This window comes from Populus nigra, chromosome 18 (genome assembly GCF_951802175.1).
Source record: "Populus nigra chromosome 18, ddPopNigr1.1, whole genome shotgun sequence".
NCBI lineage: Eukaryota > Viridiplantae > Streptophyta > Magnoliopsida > Malpighiales > Salicaceae > Populus > Populus nigra.
The window spans coordinates 10,796,838-10,820,277 of NC_084869.1; the positions used below are offsets into that span (position 1 = coordinate 10,796,838).

The 23,440-nt window shown below is 33.3% G+C and overlaps 4 protein-coding genes across 7 annotated transcripts; 2 read left to right on the plus strand and 2 right to left on the minus strand.

The window, feature by feature from the left end:
* Positions 1–127: 127 nt before the first annotated feature.
* LOC133678952 (UPF0235 protein At5g63440) lies at positions 128–3,906 on the plus strand. Of its 3 annotated transcripts, none has more exons than XM_062101486.1 (7): positions 128–550; positions 734–834; positions 1,223–1,376; positions 1,571–1,664; positions 2,793–2,917; positions 2,995–3,063; positions 3,632–3,906. In XM_062101486.1, exons 2-7 carry the CDS (start codon positions 737–739, stop codon positions 3,689–3,691), a joined length of 600 nt encoding a protein of 199 aa, XP_061957470.1. In that variant the 5' UTR covers positions 128–550; positions 734–736; the 3' UTR covers positions 3,692–3,906. The 3 variants fall into 3 exon arrangements, with proteins under 3 accessions (XP_061957470.1, XP_061957468.1, XP_061957469.1); XM_062101484.1 differs by having other exon boundaries at positions 138–550; positions 720–834; XM_062101485.1 differs by having other exon boundaries at positions 147–550; positions 720–834; positions 2,793–2,881.
* Positions 3,907–4,312: 406 nt separating this feature from the next.
* Positions 4,313–7,162, minus strand: LOC133678953 (large ribosomal subunit protein uL22y-like). Its single transcript, XM_062101487.1, has 7 exons — positions 7,024–7,162; positions 6,755–6,791; positions 6,617–6,657; positions 5,080–5,310; positions 4,869–4,971; positions 4,706–4,773; positions 4,313–4,594 (listed from the first exon to the last, which is right to left on the minus strand). Exons 1-7 carry the CDS (start codon positions 7,024–7,026, stop codon positions 4,532–4,534), a joined length of 546 nt encoding a protein of 181 aa, XP_061957471.1. The 5' UTR covers positions 7,027–7,162; the 3' UTR covers positions 4,313–4,531.
* Positions 7,163–7,302: 140 nt separating this feature from the next.
* On the plus strand, positions 7,303–9,947 carry LOC133678715 (SWI/SNF complex component SNF12 homolog). 2 transcript variants are annotated; one of them, XM_062101179.1, is made up of 3 exons: positions 7,303–9,412; positions 9,600–9,696; positions 9,782–9,947. In XM_062101179.1, the coding sequence occupies exons 1-2, from the start codon at positions 7,872–7,874 to the stop codon at positions 9,667–9,669; spliced, it is 1,611 nt and encodes a 536-aa protein (XP_061957163.1). In that variant the 5' UTR covers positions 7,303–7,871; the 3' UTR covers positions 9,670–9,696; positions 9,782–9,947. The 2 variants fall into 2 exon arrangements, with proteins under 2 accessions (XP_061957163.1, XP_061957161.1); XM_062101177.1 differs by having other exon boundaries at positions 9,600–9,947.
* An 8,591-nt stretch (positions 9,948–18,538) lies between these two features.
* On the minus strand, positions 18,539–20,342 carry LOC133678112 (cytochrome P450 94B3-like). Its single transcript, XM_062100312.1, has one exon. It carries the CDS (start codon positions 20,132–20,134, stop codon positions 18,605–18,607), a length of 1,530 nt encoding a protein of 509 aa, XP_061956296.1. The 5' UTR covers positions 20,135–20,342; the 3' UTR covers positions 18,539–18,604.
* Positions 20,343–23,440: the final 3,098 nt, after the last annotated feature.

Below are 23,440 nucleotides of genomic sequence, written 5' to 3' on the forward strand. Positions count from 1 at the left end.
ATGATTGATTTTAATTGGTGTAATTTAATAACAATACTAAAAAAATTTTAAAATCTAATTTTTTTTTATGTTAAATTTTTTCTTAATTCAACGTGCAGCGTTGCGCTTGAGGGAATCCATTGTTTGCCTAAAATTTGATTGTCATCATTCCAGGCTACCGAAAGAATAACAAATGGTTTGGCAATGCCAAACCATGTCTTTTTTCCTAGAAAAAAAATCATCAGACGGCGCAAGAAGTGTCCTTTTGTTGTGGTAAAAATAAAACTGCGTGATGTATGTTACGACGTCGTTTTGCAGTTTATGATTTTTGATGGGTGTTGAAAGCTTGAAGGTTCTACAACGTTCTCTCTCTCTCTACCTTCCTTGTTTGCTCTGAATTTGATTGATTAGTGGAGGATTCATCCTAGTCGTAGATTTCAAGTGAGAGAGAAGGAGATGCCGAAGAGGACAACGCACACGTACTCAAGCGAGGACGCAGCTCCCGACGGACCAGACTCGGATCTCTTCGTCTACTATTGCAAGCATTGTGGCTCTCACGTCCTAATCACTGGTTCCTCTCTCTTCCCTTTCTTCTTAACTTTCAATCACTTTATTCCATAAAAATTATATGAGAAGTCAATTACTTAATTCGTTGATTATTTGTGTTCTAATTAATTGTTTAATCGTAGACAATTGTACTAAAAAAATAATTAAAAATACTGAAATATGTTTGTTATAAGATACGCAACTGCAGAAAATGCCGAAAAGGAAGACTGACAAAGCTTATGCATTGGACAAGAAGAAGCATCTTGCAAGGCTTAACGTTGACGAGGCTGGAAAAGTTGTCTTGAAAAGGTAGCTAGCCTTTTTTATTTTTTATTTTTTTATTCTTACTATTTGGAAACCTAAATGGAAGGTTAAGATTGTTCTGTGTTTTCTCTCTCTGTTTTTTTTTTTTTTAAATTTTATTTTACAAGTGTAGGATGCTGGGAGGGGTAAAGGCATGAAATTAGAAATGGCAGTGAATCTTTAAAGCTAAATATTATGTTGAATTGTCTATTCATTCATTGCCATCTACATACTGACGGCATTTGTTGCTTGCTGTATGTTGAACTGCTAAAGTAGTACATATATTTGCAAGGGTGTGTTTTTTTAGTGCAAACATTATGTTCTTGAGATTTCAGTTATAGATAGATTATAGTTGCATTAGAACTCATTATGATTCTGCATCATTCCTGTCCAGGGGTGAAGGGAAATTGGAGAAGCAATTTCGTATGAATTGCATGGGCTGTGGGTTGTTTGTTTGCTATCGAGCAGAAGAAGATCTGGAATTTGCTTCTTTTATATATGTTATAGATGGTGCACTTAGCACAGTTGCTGCAGAAACAAACCCTCAGGTTCAAATAATCATTGTTAAGATTTGGAGTGTTCCACCATCCAAATCTCTTACATAATAAATTAGGAGACTTTATCCAATGTTCATTGAGCATATAATTTCTTGCCTTGTTTTTTTGTAAGTGGGTGATGTTTGTGCATAAAAATTATAAAATATTATAAATTTCCTCTTATGGTTTTCCGGCATATGCTGTAGGATGCTCCAGTGCCCCCTTGCATATCACAATTAGGAGGACTTGTGCAGGTGGCCATAGAGGTTGAAGACCGTGCACAAAGATCAGCAATAACAAGTAATGTCATCTTTACTTACTGGCTTGATCTGCACATCTTTGATATTATTTGGCTTGCTTCTCTGTCTTGTTCTCATTTAAACGGACATGACCTTTCTGTGACTGGTTATACAATTATGAATGAATGATGTCAATCAATTAAACTTGTTACTGATATGCCTGTAAGTCTGTTGACTCATGTGTCTGCCTGCCTGCCATGCATGCAAGATGCAGTTGAATTAAATTCGGCACCTATATATCCCATGGATGTTGAGTTTTGTCCATGCATGAAGTGGCGCACACTATGCACATGTATATACAAATAATATAAATGGATGTATCTCTTCTTATGAAGTGGAAGAGAGAGGAGCAGGGATGGAGAGAGCTGAGTGGAAATTTAGGAATATTGAGCAAAAAAGACCCTGTTATTGTAGTAATGTGGTTGTTTATGTAGCCTTGGCGCTTGTGTCTTGGAAATTAGATGGTCTCGTTGAGGGTATCTTGTGACCCTAATTCCCTTCTTATGTAGCCTTGGCGCTTGTGTCTTGGAAATTAGATGGTCTCGTTGAGGGTATCTTGTGACCCTAATTCCCTTCTCCTTTTACTGATGAAGTAATTGGAGTTATCTATATGGAGTTCAGAGCTGACAGCAGAATTGATAGTATCTCCCTGGCACAGTGCATCCCTTAATTATAATCACTTCTTCGCTCACCAAAAATGGAGTAAAAAATGAATTATAGCGGATATGGAATAAGTGGGATGCCTTTTGTTATACTTTTCTCAAGTTAACTAATGTAGTGTTTCCTCTGTTGTCATCCTGTGTCTATGCAACACCCCTCATCTCTTGTTTGTGCTCCTTAATTTGACCTCATATCCATGAAAACAGAAGAGATTCTGGACAGGAACAAAACACCTATGTTTCATACCCACAAACAGTGATATGCTTGAATGCATACAAAATGTAGCATACAAACACACAAATATTTCATAGAAATGCGCATTAAGATGTTTGACTTATAGTTGCATGAAGGAAATTTCAGAAAGGTGATTGAAAAGAACAATGTAATTGTCTTATCTAGTACTTTGCATGACATGGTAATGTATTAATTTTTTATTTATGATCATTATGCCTGATATATTTCTTTCCAGGAGTGAATGCTGATGATGTTCGAGTTACTGTAGCTGCACCTGCTGCCCGCGGAGAAGCTAACAATGAACTTTTGGAATTCATGGGCAGGGTATGCTCGTCCATCACAATCCTATTTTTTAAATTGGTAGGCTAGTAAAATTAGGCACAGAATCGTTTATCATCAAATTAATGTGCCGAGGTTAACATGATTTGCCTTCACAGGTTTTGGGTCTGAGGTTGAGCCAGATGACTCTTCAAAGAGGATGGAATAACAAATCCAAGCTGCTTGTTGTAAGTAAAATCGAAAAGTTCTGTTTTTTCATAAGCTTAGGTGTGCATGCTGAATGTGTGCTTGCATCTTCAGTTAATCTGTAAAATCTTTGTTAGATGGAAGTTTTGTTTGAGACCCAGTGAACTTCATACAATGCCACATATGTTGGAGATCAACTTGTTACATGGAAAATTATGCTTCTGAATTCTGATACTGCTTAGACAATTCATTAGCTTCATTGAATACTGAGTTTTTGTAGATTTCCAGCTTAAATGGAATAGAACTAGTAATATTAAGTAGGATATAATTGATAAAACGTGGAAAACCTCTCTTCAAATTAGCTGATTTCCATGTAAATCATCTAAGCTGGTTCCCCTCAGATGACCTTTCAATCCAAACCAGTCCAAATTAATCTATTGTCTCTAGGAAAGTTGCCAATGTGAACAAGAGAAGCATTATATTTGGCGCCTGCCTTAATTTTCCCCCAAATTGTCAACAAGTGAGCATTTACAGAGAACTTTTACGTATCCATGATTCTGCTCCTAGAAGTTTGTCTGCAGTTTAATTATCTTTTTATTCTTTTACCAGGTGGAGGATCTATCTGCTAGACAGGTTTATGAGAAACTACTAGAAGCTGTACAACCCTGAAGCTACTGCATTTTCTAAATTATTTCAGTTTTTTTTGCTTGTACTGGATTAATTTATCTGTGATCAATTCAAATGTAAAATTTGTAGTTTGAACTCGAATACTGGAGATAGAGCTCATCATCTGGTGTGTAATTGTATCATTGACTGAAATACCTGGCCAACTCTCAATTGAGTTGATCCTGTACCTACCTGCTCAAGAGATTGCTTGAACGAAATCATGCCCGCGATCTGTATTGCTGTCTCCAAATTTTAGGCGGGCAAAATGGCCTCATACCGCCCTGAGCAGCCATGCTATGACAAAAAGTTTCAAAACGCTAGGCGTGGTTATAGATGGATAGAAAATGAACAATATCAGCAATGGTTGTTTAGGAGGGTTGGTGAACAGAGAAGCAAGATTTATTGCCACACGAAGTTATTCTCACATGAAGGATAAAGAAAAGGGTGAAGCTGTGCAATAATGATAGAAAAGCCACAATCACTCAAATCAGGAACGGGCACTTCGTAACGAAGCAGCAGAAACATCATCCTTCTCGCTAGACCTAGATTTTTGTTATAAGCAAGCAAGATAGAGAAACAAAATCAAGTTGTTCGTCAAAAAAGCTAAGTAGAAAGCACTAACTGTTTAATGAGAGAGACATCACTATGGAATTTCATTGAATGTCTATGAGATTCATGATTGCCCAAACCAACACCAATTGGGAAAAAAAGTTAAAGAGTAACAATGTAAGAAAATCATTTATAAGCTCCAGAACAAAATCTTATCGAAAGATAGGCAGCTGAAACAAAAGAAAAACAAAAAATTTCTAATGGAGCCATAATCCTGGATCACCCCAACGCTTTTCAGGAGGAAGCTCCACTGCGAAGAGCACCCTTGGGCTTCCTTGGAGCAATCTGTGTATCAGCCTGGAAAAAATAAAAGGGCATTCTATGTAAGATGCAAAACCACAACATCATATAAACAAAAACACAACAGTTCTACCCTTTGCACCATTACTAGAAATTTCAGAGTATTACCTCTTTCTTGACAGGCTCTTCCTTCTCTGACAAAGTCAACTCAATGTGGCAAGGCGATGACATGTAAGCTGCCAAAGAAATCATTCATCACTATTAAGTGCTCGTGCTCAAATAGAAAAGACAAACAGATAAAAAAACTTGATGGCTAAAAGTATGGACTCACGATTGATCCTTCCATGGGCACGGTAAGTACGACGACGCTGTTTTTGGGCTTGATTGACTTGGATATGTGATATGTAAAGTGCATCGACATCCAAACCTTTTACCTAATCAATGAGTAGACAAAATTTACACAACATTGTATAGGAAATCCATGAGGACATGAAGGAAATATAAGAGTAAAATCAGAGACACATAACAGGAAAAGTAGCTACCTCAGCGTTGCTTTCAGCATTCTTCAGCAAATCAAGGATGAATTTAGCAGATTTAGCAGGCCACCGCCCTTGTCCATTTGAATGGCGGTTCTTAGCTTGAGCAGTTCGCCCAACACCACGACAGAAGCGGCGGAATGGAATAGCTTGCTTGTGTGCCAAAACATCCTCCAAGTACCCTTTAGCCTTGCCCAAAGGCAATTTCCGGATTGAAAAAGCAGTCTCTCTTGTATTCTGAGATAGAGAATGGAAACATTGTAGTCAGCACAGCCATTTTGGTAATTTCAACAGAGTGAAAGTAATGGTGCTGCTTCATATAGGTTGGAGAACTGAATGTGCAATCATAGAGCAACTTCAACCGCACGAACCAACTCATACAATCAAATTTCAAAAAAGCTTAAATATCACTCATGTAACAAGTTGTCCTATATTTGTCACAAAATAATACGTACCAGGGCCAATAACAGCTCTTAATCTAGTCTCACAGGAAAAGGAAACCCTGAGCACAAGTGCACAGAGGACCATACTTGCAACACACAGAAATAGAAAAGAAAAATTAAAAAATAAAGAACTTATTTTGTAGACATGTTTCAAAGATTGAGAGGCTCATCTTGTTCGCATCAGTTCAACCCATTAACCATATCACTCTAATGCACATTTGACTAGTCCAATTAAGCTCTAAAGACAATGCAATTACTGAACCCTCAGCAGTAAAAAAATCAAAATCGGATAATGGGGAATACAAGTCTACCGAAGCTCATGAGAAGTCCATTCACAGAGCTCAATAGATTTCTATAACATAACCCCTTACTCCAGTCATCCTCCTCCATGCTGACTAAGAAATGAAACTGAAACCTAGAAGAAGCAATAAAAAGTTGGCTTACATTGCACAGCAAGACCCTCTCTGTGTTAAAATATTTTAATCTCATATGTACATTTTAATAAGCCCTAATCCACTATGCAGGAAACTGAATTGAGCGACACTAAAATATTTAGCATTAAACAAAAAATAAAAGACAAATTTCCATTGAAGAAGCTGAAAGCTCTCATTAATTACCATAGAAAACAGAACAAACTGTTTAGATGATGGAAGGACAACAGTTTTGGCATATTGTGAAATTTCAACCAATTGCACACTGACTATTTCAGATTATAGCTAGAATCCTCTTCAATCAATACATTTAAGGCTATTCATATATATGAACTGGAGACAGCAAATTCAAACGGTGGCAACAAAAATAGTAGAGATGTAGCAAGCTTATGAAAAACTGACGATTAACAACCCACAAGCAGAATGATTTTAGGTTCAGAAAGGAGCAGCAATGGGAAGCCATTATGCCAATATACTATGTAGAATAAATGACTCCGTAATATATTCAACATAGAGACATAAGGTAAAGTGTTTACAGTGGCAGCATGCACAATCAAATTAACAAAGCATTGGTAGCAAAACTACAATCAATTAGACACAAGAAAATCAACAAAACCACATTAAATTCCACAGACAAAACATTGAAGCAGTGTAGAACTTTCAACATACCTTGAAGTGAACGCGGAGATCAGATCCCCTAGCTTTGCAGGCTGAAATAGTAACAGTAACACTAAAATCAGATTTCACTTTCTCAACAAAAAGAATAATTTATATAAAAAGAAAAGATTGAAAATTTCACGTTCTTACACTTGGTGGGGTTATCTGGTTCTCTTGAATACTTCACCTGAAAAGATTAACAAAACAGATCCCATAAGAAACCAGAAGAAAAGAAACACCCACTATGATCTAAACTTTTTGCACTAATTCTAAGAGAGAATATCTTCCTTGTGTTGTCCCACAAAAAAATCAAAACACAACAAACCCGCAAAGATCTAAGCTTTTTAACTGCTTCTAAAAGAAGAACTCTTCATTTCTACTTCCAAACTTTAAAAAAACGCAGAGCTAAACAAACCCACCATTGCTGCAGCTTCTGTCTACACTTGTGTGGCCACCAAAATAGAAATGCCCGCAGTATTAAGATGAGACATGAGAGTTTTAGCTGAAACGTAAAAACCCTAATAAAAGGGAGCTAGGCTAGGGTTTCTCTTATTTTGGGCTCTTTCAAATAAGAAGCAGGTCCATTTCTTCTGGGCCTAAGCTATTTACTTTGTCCAGTCAACTCTACAATTTAAAACAGGGGTATTTACGTCTTTTCGTTATCACAAGATAAATAAGCACAAAACTGGAGAGGAAACTGGAAAAAAAAAAAAACAAACCAGAGCTTGGCTCGTCTTCAAGAAACAGAGAATTTGAAAGAAAAAAAAAAAAATTCTGAAAGCGAAACATCGAACTGCAAAGCCTCTCTGTTTCATCCTTGTAAGCTTCTATTTTTTTTTCTCTTCTTATTTTCTTTCACGACATTTTCATATCTATAATCTTGTTATTGAGATTTACGCATTGCCTAGCTAGTTTTTGAAAAGAAAATCAAAATCACAAGGAAGAAAAGTTATGGCCTTTGATTTTGTTTAATCATTTTTCAGTTAGAGATTTGCTTGATGTATTTTTAGTTTAAAGCTTGTGGGTTGGTTCAGGGTTTGATTGTGGAACTAGGGTTTTGAAGTTTTGGTTCAGAGTAAGCTACTTTCATTGTTTAAGCTTGGTTTTTAGTTTTTACACTTTAAAGTTGTGAAATTTGGTGTTATTTTTGAAAACCCAGAATTTGATTTTTGTGTTATTTTAAGAGGTTGTCTGGGGTTTTGTTGTTGTTGGATGTAGAATTGTTTAGTTTTGAGGTAAATTGTGGCTGTATGAGATTGGGGTTTTAATGAATAATAGTAGTAGTAATCCTGGAAGAAGTATTGGGGTTCCGCCCTCGTTTGTGAATTCTGTTGCAAAGGCACAATCTATGCACGTGAACCACCAAGCACCGCAGTTACTATCACAGTCACAACCTCAAACACAAGTTGGGCATCCGGGCCACTTTCAGCTGTCCGAGCCGCAAGCTCAGGTCCTGGGACATGCTCAGTATGCACAGGCGGCTCATGCTCACTTTCAATCTCAGATACAATTGGCCAACCAATCCATTGCTCAGTTGCAAAATGTCAATTCTGGTAATGTTGGTGTACAATCACCTCCTGTAGCCACGCCTAGCATTACTAGTGCTAAAAAGTCCAGCCATAAACCGCCTTCAAGGCCTTCAGGTGGTTCATCAAATGCCAACATGGCTTCACTTTTTAAGACCATGGAGTTGACTCCAGCTGCTCATAGGAAGAAAAGGAAGCTTCATGAGAAGGAGATACCTGAAAAAGTGGCAGCTCTTTTGCCAGAGTCTGCACTTTATACCCAGCTGCTTGAATTTGAGGCTAGAGCGGATGCTGCTATGGCAAGAAAGAAGATGGATATTCAAGAGTCACTTAAAAACCCTCCACGTGTTCGGAAAACACTTCGGGTATATGTATTTAACACTTTTGAAAATCAGGTGCAAGGGGCTAACGAGAGGAAGAATGCTGAGCCTCCTTCTTGGTCATTAAAGATCATTGGGAGGATATTGGAAGACGGGAAAGACCCTGTGCTGACTGGAATGATCCAGAAATCATATCCAAAATTCTCATCTTATTTCAAGAAAATTACAATATACTTGGACCAGAGCCTGTATCCAGATAACCATGTAATTTTATGGGAGAGCACACGGTCACCTGTTCTTCATGAGGGCTTTGAGGTCAAGAGAAAAGGAAACAAGGAATTTACTGCAAGAATTAGGCTGGAAATGAATTATGTGCCTGAGAAATTCAAGCTTTCACCTGCTCTTTCAGAAGTCCTTGGAATTGAGATAGAGACTCGCCCCAGAATTTTGGCGGCAATTTGGCATTATGTGAAGTCTAGGAAGTTGCAGAACCCAAATGATCCCTCCTTCTTCACATGTGACCCCCTTCTTCAGAAACTATTTGGGGAAGAGAAGATGAAATTTTCTCTGGTTTCACAGAAGATAAGTCTGCATTTAACCCCTCCACAGCCTATTCATTTGGAACATAAGATCAAGCTCTCAGGGAATTTCCCAGCTGGAACTACTTGCTATGATTTCATAGTCGATGTTCCTTCACCATTACAAAAGGACCTTGCTGCGTACTTGACCAGCACAGAGAGTAACAAAGAAATTGATGCTTGTGATGAATTGATATGTAACTCTATACTGAAGATACATGAGCATCGTCGGAGGCGGGCTTTCTTTCTTGGTTTCAGTCAGTCTCCAGCAGAGTTTATTAATGCTTTGATTGCTTCTCAGAGCAAAGATCTGAAGCTTGTCGCTGGAGATGCTAGCCGCAATGCAGAAAAAGAGCAGCGATCTGGTTTCTATAATCAGCCATGGTAAGCATTTTTTCAGTTTTAATCTTATTTTATCTTGTCATTCATTATTAACACGTGTCTTCAGATTTACCTTTTTACTCTTTGAATCCTGCCAAAAGGTTTTGGATTGGCCCTGCAAATTGAAGAAGAGAAGATGAAATGAACTCGTTTTAATGGAATTTGCTTCTTTTTTTCTCGTTTGGTGTAGGGTGGAAGATGCTGTTATTCGTTACCTAAATCGCAAGTCTACAGGAAGTGATGCTCCTGGAAGCTCTTGAATAAATGATCCTCAGATTGTCAAAAAGGTGGTTTGGAGTTCAATTATCGTGATACCATTTTGGTCTCCAGTTCCTTTTTGTTCTCTTGTATTGATTTAGTTTGTTTCTGCAGTTACGTAGAGGAGTCTTAGATCCTATTTCTTAGAGGCCTTATGATGGGAATTCATTGTCAGGTTCACATGGTGGCTATTTATTAAGCTTCATGAAGAAATATATGATATCTTGTTACATAGTATTCATAAATGCTGAAAGCTTGGAATGGGTGACTTCTGCTGTTATTAGGCACTGTTCACAGCACTTGACCACATTCATCATGAATACCAAGATATGTCAATTCATTTAGCTGTTTATCACGAAACCTTCCAGATACAATTTCACTATCCTGAACTCTCTGTTTTTAATTTTCTCTTTTAGGCATGTCTACAAAATAAAATAAAAATAAATAAATAAAATTCCACCAACTTTTCCTCTTCAAGGTCAGAGTTTTGGCCTATCCCCTGTCCCAGAGCACAGTTCATTTGAACCACACGCCTGTTTCAATTCTTGATGCTATTGTGCGTAGCTGAATTATATTTTGGCTACTTGTGTGGTCTTCTTAGCCTCGTCGTTGGTTAATGATAGCTTAGCCTGTGACTTGATTACATCACATCAATATTTCGCAATAATGCACCCAAATCAAGCTCAAGTCTCTTGTGCTTATGAACTAAGAGGTCAATTGTATGTTTTGGCTAATTTGTTTAGAATTTTTCAGCACAGATATGATTATCCCGTTAAAATCGATGTTTAGGCTGATCTGTTTTGATAAATTTTTTTAATAAAAAAAAAATCAATATGTTTTTGACCTAGTTTTACCTCTTGTCAGTCACGGGTCGTCATATATTTTTAATTGAGTCAAGCTAAATTAATTTTTTATTTTTTTTCAAGCCTAGATTAGTCTAAGCCTTGAGTAAGATAGGTTCTAGATCGACCTTTTAGGTCGGTTCAACTTTCATAATTAGTTTTATTATATTGTTATATAAACAAAAATAAAAAAAAATATCTATTTTTTAAAATGTATAAGTTTTATAGCGTTGCATATTAAAAATAAAATATTTTTTTATATATTTTTTGTTATGTTTTATCTACCACCAACAAAAAAAAAAAAAAAAAAAAAAAAACTATCACTTTATTTAATATATCATTACCAAATATAAATTTATTTTTTGTTCTTGTACTCACTGTCTTCAGGCAGCAATGAGATGCAACCTTACGCCCGTTAAATGGACACAGTCCATCAATTTATAACGAAACTATGCCAACAATGAAATAAATGTATTTAAATATTAGCTGGAGTTGAGGGGTCTTATAAATTAATGAAATGCCATTATCAATGTTTTTAAATTTCCACCCCCATTAAGGCACTGTTTAGAAACTTCGGTATAAATTGTGTTCCATCAAATTTTAATATTTTTTGATTTAAATTTATTTTTTTAGATTGTTTTTATATGTTAATATTAAAAATAATTTTTAAATAATATAAAATATTATTTTAATATATTTCTAGACAAAAATTACTTTAAAAAATAACGACTAATATACTCTCAAACACATTTTAAATAAAATAATATATTAAGGTCTAGATATAAAAATAATATTATTAGAAACACACTTTAAATAATCTATTAAGGTCTAGATATAAAAATAATATTATTAGAAACCCGACAAATTCCTGTCTCTTTAGATAAGTGTAGGCATAAAAATAGTTTTATTAACCAATTTGTTAAGGCAGGAGCTTTACAAAGCAAGAAATAGAATAATTTTTGTTTTCGTGTTTTAAAAATATTTAAAAAAAATTATTTTTTTTTATTTTAGATTAATTTTTTTTAGATATTTTTAGATTATTTTAATGTATTGGTGTTAAAAATATTTTTTTTATTTTAATATATTTTTAAATAAAAATTATTTTAAAAAACAACTATTAGAAGATGCTAGTGCAGAATTATTTAATTTTCTTTACTTGGATCATACGTTTCTTACATCTTTTATTGTTTACACTGAAATTCCCTCCAAAACAGCTGCTGACAATCTTCTAATCGGCAGTTTCCATTTATAGGACACAGCTCCAATGAACCTGGGACTCGATTTGAGATTAGACTACCAGTGCGTTTATTTTCTGCTAGTTTTTATATTAATGGTAAAACAAACGTGGTAATATATTCGGTAATAAAAAAAATTACGTTTTATTATATGAAACTTATTAAAAAATTGAGTTGGAAATACAAGTTTTATATAATAGTTTTTATATTTTTTTTTTAACTGAGTTTCATCAACATTTCTCTAGTTAGAAGTATGGTTATTTTTCAAAGTAATTTTTACTCAGAAATGCATCAAAATAATATATTTTTTATTTTTTAAAAATTATTTTTGATATCAGCGTATTAAAATGATATAAAAATACCAAAAAAATATTAATCTGAAGTAAAGAAAAAAATAAAAAATTTAAATTTTTTTCAAAAGAGTTTTTTAAACACAAAAACAAATAAGATAAATATTTAATCCAAATATTATATATATATATATTGTTTTACTGTATATAAACTTGAATTATAATTTTTACTATTTAAATCTAACTAAATATAATTAAAAATATTTTTTTCTAAACTGATTTTTTTGAAATTATAATAAAAAAGCTACCTTAAAAGTAAACGTACCCTTATCACCAGCCATTATCTCCCTTTCAGGCCTCCCTTTGTCTTGCCACGTGTCTAGCCACTTCCAATTGCTTATGAAGAAAATGATCCCTATATATTAGCCCTTAATTCAACATCTCTTTCACAGCACCAATCCCTGTGTGGCTGACTTTCTATTAGGTGGAAGATGTTTGACAATTCAAAAAAATAGAGAGAAATATATATTAAAAAAAATTAGAGTTTCATTAATACTGCAAAATTATAATCATAATAATTTAAAATAATAAATTTAATCTAAATATAAAAAAATTATATATAAATAAAAATAAAAATATTACTTCATACTTAATAAGTAAAACAAAATATCCCTAAATTTTTTAAAACAAAGATAATATAAAGCCTGAAATGAAAACTGAAATTATATATACAACCGTCGACAACCATAACTTTTATCTCTTAATTTGTATTATGCATTGTCATTTATCTTAAATAGTAGGATTCTAAACACTAATTGACCCGTTCTGTTTGTCCATCCGGTCATGAATATCTCTTGTCTCTGTCTGTGACCGCCGGCGATCCATGAAATTCTCACGTGGGGATCTCTCTCGTACGTGGGAACTGCCATGTTACATGATGACAAGGCAGCTTGAAACTACAGGATCATCATTTAACATGCACATGCTCTATAGATTGCCCCTGTGAAGGTACAGTTCATGTAGCCATGGCTGCCCATCGTGCATGTTGGAGCCCTGCCTGTTCATCCATAGATCCCACATGGGCGTGCGAGCTTTCTTTTCAATTGCTTCATGCTCGCTCGAAAGGAGCTTCCATGCTAGCTAGGGTTTTCGAGCTTCAGTTTTATTACAGGAGGACCAGCCTCTCCTTTTGCCTCTTTTTAATGTGTTTCTCAAGGCAAATTATTTGCCTTGTTTGGTCACAACGCTTTATCGTGCCACAACCACGTACGAGGCTGAAGACGGCTTTTCTTTTCTCCTGTTTAATAATTTTTTTTTCCCGACATGATTAATAGTTAATATTTGGATTAATAAATTTAAACTAAAATAGATCTCTATGGTTGGTTAAAAAGAACAATTACATGGCTTAAAATAAATCCATTTATTTTGCAATCTCATGATGTCATTTATTTGGTTAAAAAATAAATATTTTACTATATATATAATTTATTTATTTTATAAATAATGAGAGAGAGAGAGAGAGAGAGAGAGAGAGAGAGATTGGTGGCGGTATTTCGTCGGAATCCAACAAAACTATCCAATTCCGGCGAGCTGAAAAGAAGAAGACAATACACCACACGTGGTCCTTATTTTTTGTTATGAATACATTTTTTTGTTGAAAAATACATTTTTAATTTTCTTAGAATTAAACATTCTTAAAAAAAAATCATAATATCTCTAAATCATGTTTTCTTTGTCTTTTATGTTTTCCTTGTTTTCTTAAACAATACACCACTCGTGGTCCTTATTTTCTCTATCATTTTATTTTAAGAAAATCAAATAAAAATTCATATACTCAATGACCACTGAAATTAAATATAATAAATAGTAAAAAAATTATAAAACATTTATGAAAGTAAATCCAATATAATAAGATTAAAAAAACACGCCTGGAGTATCTATCAAACCACTTAGGAAATTTTGCATACTACTGACATATTATTTTGTCAATATTTAGACACTACACTACTTGTTGAGAAAACATTTATCGATAAAATCATTAACAATACTTGTTTGTCGAGAATTTATTGTTGATAATTTTTATTATATCGATTAGTTTATTGGTAATACAATCATAATAGAGTTACAGAAAAAAAACACGTCAAATAAAAATAATTTACTAGCATTATTTGGTTAGTACTTCCATCAATGATTTAATTAATATCACTAAAGAAATCATGACTCGTCAGTGGCTTATATATTGTCAGTGGTATTTCTTGTGATTTTTTCCAACTCTTTGAGGATTTAATTCCGAGGGTGATTTTATCTGTAATAGTCAATGACATTTCAAGTAATTTTTTTGTTTGAAACTTTCCGATAGACTTATTCCATCGATAATTTTGTCAGTAATTTGTTTAATATTTTTTTTAAATAAAATAAAACAGAATAAAATAAAAATAAAAAACCAAATATTTATTATAAATTTAAAAATTATCAATTTGTATACAATTGCAGATTTTCTACAAAAAATCAAATTCTTTCACATTTACTACAATTTTTAACTTAATAATAAAATCTCAAACAAATCCTAACATGTACAAATCATACATTCATACAATAAATTTTTATGAAAAAAACTATAAAACAAATAAATACACAAACAAACTACATATACTACATCAGAATACTAAAAAATTAACATTTTAAAAATGAATTACAACAATAAATGAGTAGTTTTTCTTATTTGACGTGACCAATCTTAAAAAAAAAACAAGGATACTGACAGATTGAGAGCTTGAGTGACTGGATTTATGCTGATGAAAGTTTGATTTGTGACAAAATATGAAGGTGATGCGTGCTGTTAATTTTCTGCATAATAAAAAGGAAGAAGAAGAAGAAGAAATGAGGGAGGGCGAGAGAAGGTCATCTATCAGGTTATAACTTAAATATTATAGATGGGTTCACCAACAGATATTAGCAACGAGTTTATTTTGTCGGTAAAACCGTTTATAATGATGACACATCTTTTTTATTTTTTCTTTTCTTTTCATTTCAACTGTAATTTTCTCAATATATACCGATGAAAATTTTTTGTTGGTGTATATCAAGAGGGACATGGCGATAAAATATTTCTTCAGTAAATGTCATTGTAAATTACCAACGAGTTTTATTCCATCAGTAATTCCATTTGTATTGGAGAAGTTTTTGATAGTGAACAATCCATATGAATTATGGTAGCTAGTCATTACAATAAAACAATGTAAAATTTAAATAAGAAATAGAAATGTGAAATATGTTCGTCATTATAATTAAAACAATATAAATAATATTTGTTTTTCATAGTTTAGCCAGAACAACAAAAGCACAAAATTGTAATAATATTTTTATGTAGTTTGTAATAATTTATAGTATTTTATTTTACATTTTTTATTTATAGTATTTTTTATATTAGAATTAAGATAATTCTTTTTTGATATAAAGTTTAATTGGGTAAGCTATGATTAAAAAATTATTCTTTTGGTAATTTTATAGATAATTCTTAATTGCCATGGAAAACATATAATATTATAATATACTTATTTTTTTATAAAATTGCAAATCATATGGATAAGGTCTACTCAGGGAATTAAAATTTATTAATATCTGATTTATTTATTTATAAAATTAAGACATCTCAATTTATAATATAATTAATAAAGAATGAAAATGACTAATATAATTTATTTGAAAAGAAATTTGAGTTGTTTTTATTGTCTAATTTGCATTTTCCCCCCTCACCTATAGTCTTTTTAACACAAGCTCTTTCAACACATTTATAATATACTTTATTATAAGCTTTTTTTATTTATCATTTCACATTAAAATTAAAAAAAAATTGGTTTAACTGAGGGCATCTCCAAGCCTATTGTACCTAAGACTATTTCCCTTTCGAGTCGAAGCATGAAGGTAAAGCTCTCTAGAGAATTGAACTTGTGTTATCATCATTTCTGAGAAATAGACCATTATCATCTCTATCAATCACTTGTTGGTTAAAATTAATTTTTATTTGGGATTTTTTTATATAGAAAGAATAATTTTTTTTAGGAGAGAGAGGGGGGGGGGGTAATTTCCTTCTTTTAATCATTTTATTTATTCCTAATTACTATATTTATGTAAATATTTAATTTAATAAAAATGATATAATATTTATACTAGTTGTGAAAAAGATGCAACCTCGTAGAAAAGGAAGCAATATTGCAAAAAAAATAATTAAGGATACTGGTTAAAAACTATTTTAGAGAGTAAATAAATTATATTTTTATTACTTAAATACTTTACCATTATGTAAAGTGAATGGATTTTATATATTTATCTTATTATTATCTAGGAAACCAATTTACAATCATCAAAATTATTCCAAGTAAAAAAACATTTAACATTTTGAGAGGACAATAATAACTTTTTTAAATAATATATTACAGCTTATTTAGTAAATTTCACATGAAATTATATATATATATATATATATATATATATATATATATATAAAGAATCCGATTCTTTCTCTTTATCTTAGATTATTTGTTCCTGCCTTTCATAGTTTATAGGATAAATAATTGTTATGTTTGTTTGTTTTCTATTATGTAGGATCTTCCAACTGTATATACATTATATATAAAATGAGAATCAATAACCTCATTACCAATAAGGATTTTAGCCATACTTTACACATGTTTTTAAACCTTGTTATGGTATCAGAGCATAATCTCTCAAATAAAAAAAGCATAAAAATCCAAAAGTGCAAAGCATAGTGTAGTTTGGGTATTTACCAAACAGGAGCTGGTAAGGAGTTTTGCCATCAAAAGTTTGTGAAGAGAGTCAGTTGATGAGATAAACTGTTGTCGAGAAGGCCTCAACCTAAAGAGAGCGGAACAAATGCATGAAATATAATAGTGAATCTGTTTTAGTGAGATGTTGGTGTTTACATTCAACAATCTTATTTTGACTCGGTGTATAAGGGCAAGCAATGTGCAACACAATACTACAAGATGTGAAGTGAGAGCGAAATTTATTATTTATAAATTCAGTTCCACCATCACATTGGAAGGACTTAATTTTGGAAGAAAATTGAGTCTTAATATAATGTTAAAAGTTGACAAAGGTATAAAAAAATCAAATTTGTGTTTTAATGGAAAGAACCAACTGAATCTGGTACAATCATCAATTAACACTGCATAATATCAAAAACAAATTGTGGAACAGACAGTTGAAGGACCCTATAAATCACAATGTAAGCGATTAAAAGGCAAATCACAATGAGTATTATTAAATGAAAAAAGACAAACGATGGCTTTTGCCAAGGTTACATCCAACACATAAACCGGAATCCAAACCCATCAATTTATCATTACGGGAAATAAAACCTGACTTGGAGAGAGAGTCAACAGTACAAAAACTAGGATGACCTAGGCGAGCATGCCACAAATGAGTAGAGGTACACAGTCTATTGGAAGAAACTATGGAAGCAAGAGCATGATGATGTTGCTCGAGCACGTATAGGTCATTCTCCCATCTGTTGACCCCCATCACAACTCCTATGACCCGGTCCTGTATGGTAAAACTAGAATAAAGAAAGATGACTCAACAATTATTATCCTTTGTAAGTTGACTAATGGAAATAAGCTTTTTTGTAATACCAGGAACAACTAAAACATTAGATAAAAGTAATGAGTTATTGGGTACAAGAGTGGAAACGGAGCCAGTGTGAGAAATAAAAAGAGACTGACCATTACCAACCATCACCCTTTCATTACTAGAGTAGACAACATGAACATTTACATCCTTAGGATCATTTGTCATGTGAGAGGTGGCACTAGAGTTCAGATACCAGGCAGAGTCGTTGGAGTTCGGGGTCGAACAAGCAGCGAAAGCCTCAACAAGGTTGGCAAACTGCTTTTTCTTAAGATTAAAAAATGTCCAACAGCGTTTAGCCAAGTATCCCTTCTTGTCGCAGAATTGACAATAAACTGGAGAAAAATTGGAGAAAAACCAATAATCTGGGGAGAAGGGGCTAGGACACTTTACACAAGTTTTTAAACCTTGTTTTTTTTATATATATATATAATTCATTATGCGTTCTTATGATAAATTCTTCAATATTAATTTGATGAAATTTTGAATAAGATATATAGTATGATTTATGTATCTCTAATATACACAATAGAGAAGAGGTGAAAAAACAAAAACAAATTAAGATTATAGAGAACGTTTGGTTTGGAGGCGGCTTTGATTTTTTTTGGCGGAGCCCACACAAAAACATGTATTTTTAGCTTTTGGAGATGTTATTTGTGTTTTAAAAAGTTGTATATTTAAAAAAAAACCACCACACCTCAAAGCCAAATACACATTAAAGTTTTAAACCAAGGCACTCTAGAATTTCCCACAAAAAGAAAAGATTTCTAAAAAAAAAAAACTTAGCTTGTATCTTTATAAAAAGCATATCACATATAATAAAATCGTTTCAACGAGAATGCGACTTACCACATATAAAAGCAAATTACATGGCCACACATATATTAATTACAAATGCAACATGATATCCTATAATTTATTTCATATATCACCATTTCCATTCCTTCTCTTGACCATAACCTTCAACCCACCAACCATATGAGCTGTCAATAGAGGAGCAAAAACCGGTTCGTTATCAAAAACCGGTTTGATCTCGAACCGCCTCAATACGGAAGCCATCACATATTTCATCTGTATCATAGCCATCTCCTTGCCCAGGCACACCCTTGGACCGGCTTGAAAGACAGGAAACGTATATGGACTCACCGATTTCAATGTCTGATCATTACCGATTTCTTGAAACCACCGGTCTGGTCTAAATTCAAACCGGTCCTTACCCCACAATTTTTCCATTCTGCCCATTCCGTAGGGAAAATAGGTCACTCTATCTCCCTTTCTGACAGAAGTTCCGTCCGGCAAGACATCATCAATAATAGCATGCTTTGAGTCCCATGGAACTGGAGGGTACAGCCTCATGGACTCACATAAACTTGCCTTCAAGAAATTCATGCCTTTTAAAACTTCATAATCAATTGCCTTTTCACCATCGTCAAGCAATGATTTTACTTCTTTCACGATCATTTCCTCAGAGTTTCGATGCTTTGAAAGCAACCAAAATAGCCAAGTCATTGCTGCTGACGTTGTATCTCTCCCTGCCATGATGAAGCTTATCACCATATCTCTAACAACTTCCTCGCCGTGCCTTGCTAGTAATAATCTTGAAAGAAGATCACTTTCCAATTTTCCTTCTCTATCATTTTCAAGAACCCTCTTCTTGGTCTTAACAATTTCTGAGACTGAATCATGAACAAGCTTGATTGCTTCTTTCAGTTTTTTCTCAGCCCCTAAATTGAAGAGTTTCTTGGCCTTCCACACAGCATAAACTGGCGCCATTCCACGCATAGCGCTTATTTCTGAAGCAGCATCAAATGCTTTAACAAGCGGCGGGATGGGCCGTGAAAGATCCAAGCAAGAAGGATCAGTCCCCAGAGAAACTCGACAAACAATATCAAATGAAAATCTCCTCAACAAATCTTGCAAATCCAATACACTCTTAGCTTCCACGGCCTCTTCTAACAACGGTATTAGACGATTTTCCACCTCTTCTTGTAGTGTCATAACAACGAATTCTCTCAAAGACTTGGTGCTGAACTCATGGCTAGCCAACTTACGTTGAGTGCTCCATAATTCACCATCAGCATTGAATATGCCGCACCCTAGAAGGTCCCCAAGGATTTCAGTAAAGGGTTTTCCTTTAGGGAAGTTCATGAAGTTGGTCTTGAGGACGTACTCAACATTTTCCGGATTGGCCGTGACAATAATGCGGCGGGCACCTAACCGCTGCACCACAATGGTTTGTGTTGGTGAAACCGACAAAAGATTGGTGTACCAGTCTAAAAGGCAGCGGCGATTCTTGTAGAAAGAGATTAGGCAGCCTATAATGGGATAAGAAGGAGGGCCATGAGTGGTGGGTGGTTTTGTTTGAGAGGCGTAGAATTCTTGAAGGACTGAGAAGAAGAAAGAGAGAAGGTAAAACCCTAGATTGCAAAAGATAATGAGAAAGATGAACATGGCTAGCTCTTTTGGACAGAGTTTTTCTCCTTGATTTTTGGTGAGGATTATCGAGAGAGTTTTGCTTGTTTTTGTACTAGAGTAGCTTAAAGTAGGATTGATCCAAGGACATGGGGAAGAAGGGCTATATATACACACAAACACAGTGTTGTGAGTTGATACAATTTATTGGCATGTGTTTGATACCGAAGACAGAGAGAGAGAGAGAGAGAGCCGTTGATATCTTTAGAGAGAAAAGGTAGAAAAGGAAAGAAATCATGCATTCAAATCCAATTTGATCATGAGCATAAGAAAAGTCCAATTTAATGTATTCGTTAGCTAATTTTCAATTAACTAAAAGTCATATCTTCATAGAGATCACTGTATCTTCAGGGATCCTCCCATGTGTTCGTACTCGTTTATGTATGACGATTTTATTGGTAGACTTTCCTTGTTTAATTTGGTTTTCTGGATCGTGAAGCCCCGATTTCAACCAAAAAAAATTGAGATTTAATCTAAGTTTTAATTCATTGCCTAAACCATATTCTATAGCTAAATTACTAAGTTTTCATTTCTAGGATCACTTTGCATATACATTGAAACTAACTAGATTTATTTCTCGTCTTTGACAATTTTTAAATCTAAATTCTTCAATAAAATGAAAATTTTCTCATATATATAAATAGATATTTCCTCTAACATAATTGTTACTAGATCACTGAAATACTGAACTAATTCAAAATAATCAATGGTTAGAAGCATCATGTATTAAAAAATAATATAAATTATATCTTGAGTTTTTATTTAATAATTTAAATTTTTAAATTGAAATAATTTTTTAACATCATGCATGTTCATTTTTAAAAATAAGAGAATCTGTCAATTAAGATTTTAGGAGGAATTATCTCAAAATCATTGGTATTTCATTTTTTTTAAGAAAAATAGTAGGGTTTTGAACTTGTGTTCCTGTGCTTTAAACACATATATAACAAAGAAAATTGGTATTTCATTGGTATTTCTTGCGTGTTTCCTGCTTGTATTTATCTAGAAATAAATGCCTTCAGCACTGCAAATGAGATCAGTTCCTGTATATGAAAAATCAAGCTCGCTAACCTTGTCTAACAAGTTGGACGATGAAGAATCAAGCCAAAAACTGCATCCTAATCCACTGTTTGGTATATATGTATCCACTTCTTTTTTAAAATAAAACACACATTTAATTTAATTAAAAAGTTACAAAAAATAACACATAATATTGAAAATGTTTAATTTCTTTTCCTCTGATTTATATATGCTAAGGTTATTATTCATATTGTTTCCTTATTTGAATAAATAAATGGAACACATATAACATATACATCTTCCAATTTATTAAATCATGTTTCACAGTTGAAGGAAAGATATTCCATTAGTTTTATATATCTATGTCGTAGGCACACACATATACATCAAGCATTTATATATATATATATATATATATATATATATATATAGAGAGAGAGAGAGAGAGAGAGAAGACAACTAGAAATTGCAAAGTTTACTTTTCAATCGTCGTTGTCAGGAGTAATTAAATTATTTCACGTTGAGAAAACTTCAGTGGGTTGTCTCCCTCTTAACCCAACTGGCCTTGTGCTCCTGCGCCGATATTTAATAGGCATGTGAAGGTTCTGAAGCACGTTTTTGTTTCCAGAAGAGATAGTACTGCTTCAATTCGACACCATGCAATTGCTTCAAGCACAGCCCTTTTGCGGCCTATAATCTGGCACAATTCAATCCTACACCCTCAATTATTAGGTGCTAGCAAAACTTATCACCTCCGCCGATATTTAAGAGGCAGATTGCTTGTAGCTAGCTAGTAGTTGCCCCATTTGATCCTTGGCGGGCTTCCTCTGTTCTTTTCAGTTAAGTTGAATTCAACTTAAAAGATAACAGGGTCGGTTTAAGTTAAATGAGGGTTTTCATTTTATAAATATTTTATTATTATTTTTCATAAATATTTGACAAGTAAAGTCTATTTTCATTTCATAAATTATAATCACTTAAAATGGGATCCATGGACGAAGGTTGAGTTAACACGCATTCTTCTTTCTTCTTTCTTCTTTCTTCTTGGGGTGGTCCAAGCACTATCTGACCTTGGAAAGGGTACAGCCCCCGTGTCGTTTTGCTTACTCCACGACATTAAAGCAAATATTCTAATCTACGTCAAGAGTAATATAGCGTGTCATAAATTTAGCACACTGTCTGAATTCTAATGAATTGATTAGGTGGTTAAGGATGTTTATTCTTTTCATTAAATCTCTAAATTAAAAATTAATACACGAAAAAATTATTAAATTATTCTGGTTCTATCATTTCCAATATATACATAATCTCAATAGTCAATTCATAATTATCCACCTGTCCTTGTCAGCGCATGGCAGCAGTTTATTATCATCGGGCGGTCAATCATGAAAACGGCGCCGTCAAAGGCTAGTTTTTTTCACGTGGAAGAAATGATCGCTTGACAAAGCCCTCCTACGAGCCAAGCAGATGGTGGCACGACAAAGCAGCACCGACCCTAAAGCTGGAAAAATATGGAGCGATCTTCCATCGAATCCATCTTCCTCTCTCTCTTTCCGTCTCTTGTGATGATATATAAAAAGGAAAGAAAATGATGCCGATGCTCTGCCTCTTCCGACCTCTTCCGACACTGCTCGTTCCTTTTCTTTTTTTAATATAACTATTTATCTCGACTAAATCTATGAATCTTGAAATTAATAATTATATAAATTTTTAGTAGTCATCGTATTAACAATTACAGGGTTAAATCATAAAAAAAATAAATCTTTTAATTTTAAATTTTTATCATTAAATTATCTATGAGATGGTTATATTTTCCTTTTAATGTTAGAAATTAATGAATAATATCACTTCTTTTCGTAGCATATATAATAATCATGCGCTCTAAAGAAAGCGCAGTCAATCAATTCATACACTCGGGAAAGAGATATTTTTTTATAGCCATACAATTGCGGCTTCGAATGGATTGGAGTAATTCCCCATTTCTAATTCCAAACTCAGTGAAACATCGATTTCCATCCATCTCATTCGCTACTTAGGCATAAAGTAGTCTAGTAGGGTTTGATTATCGTTATGAAAGAAAAAGTATGAAGATAGTAATAGCATAAATATGTTTTTGTTAAAGAGATAAAAATAAATATATAAAAATAAATTTATATATAGAATAATTTTAGAATTAATCTCTATATTTTTAAAATATGAGGTATAGAAAGAACATATTTTTAAATATAATATTTTTTTATATTTTATTTCTAAAATATCATTGTA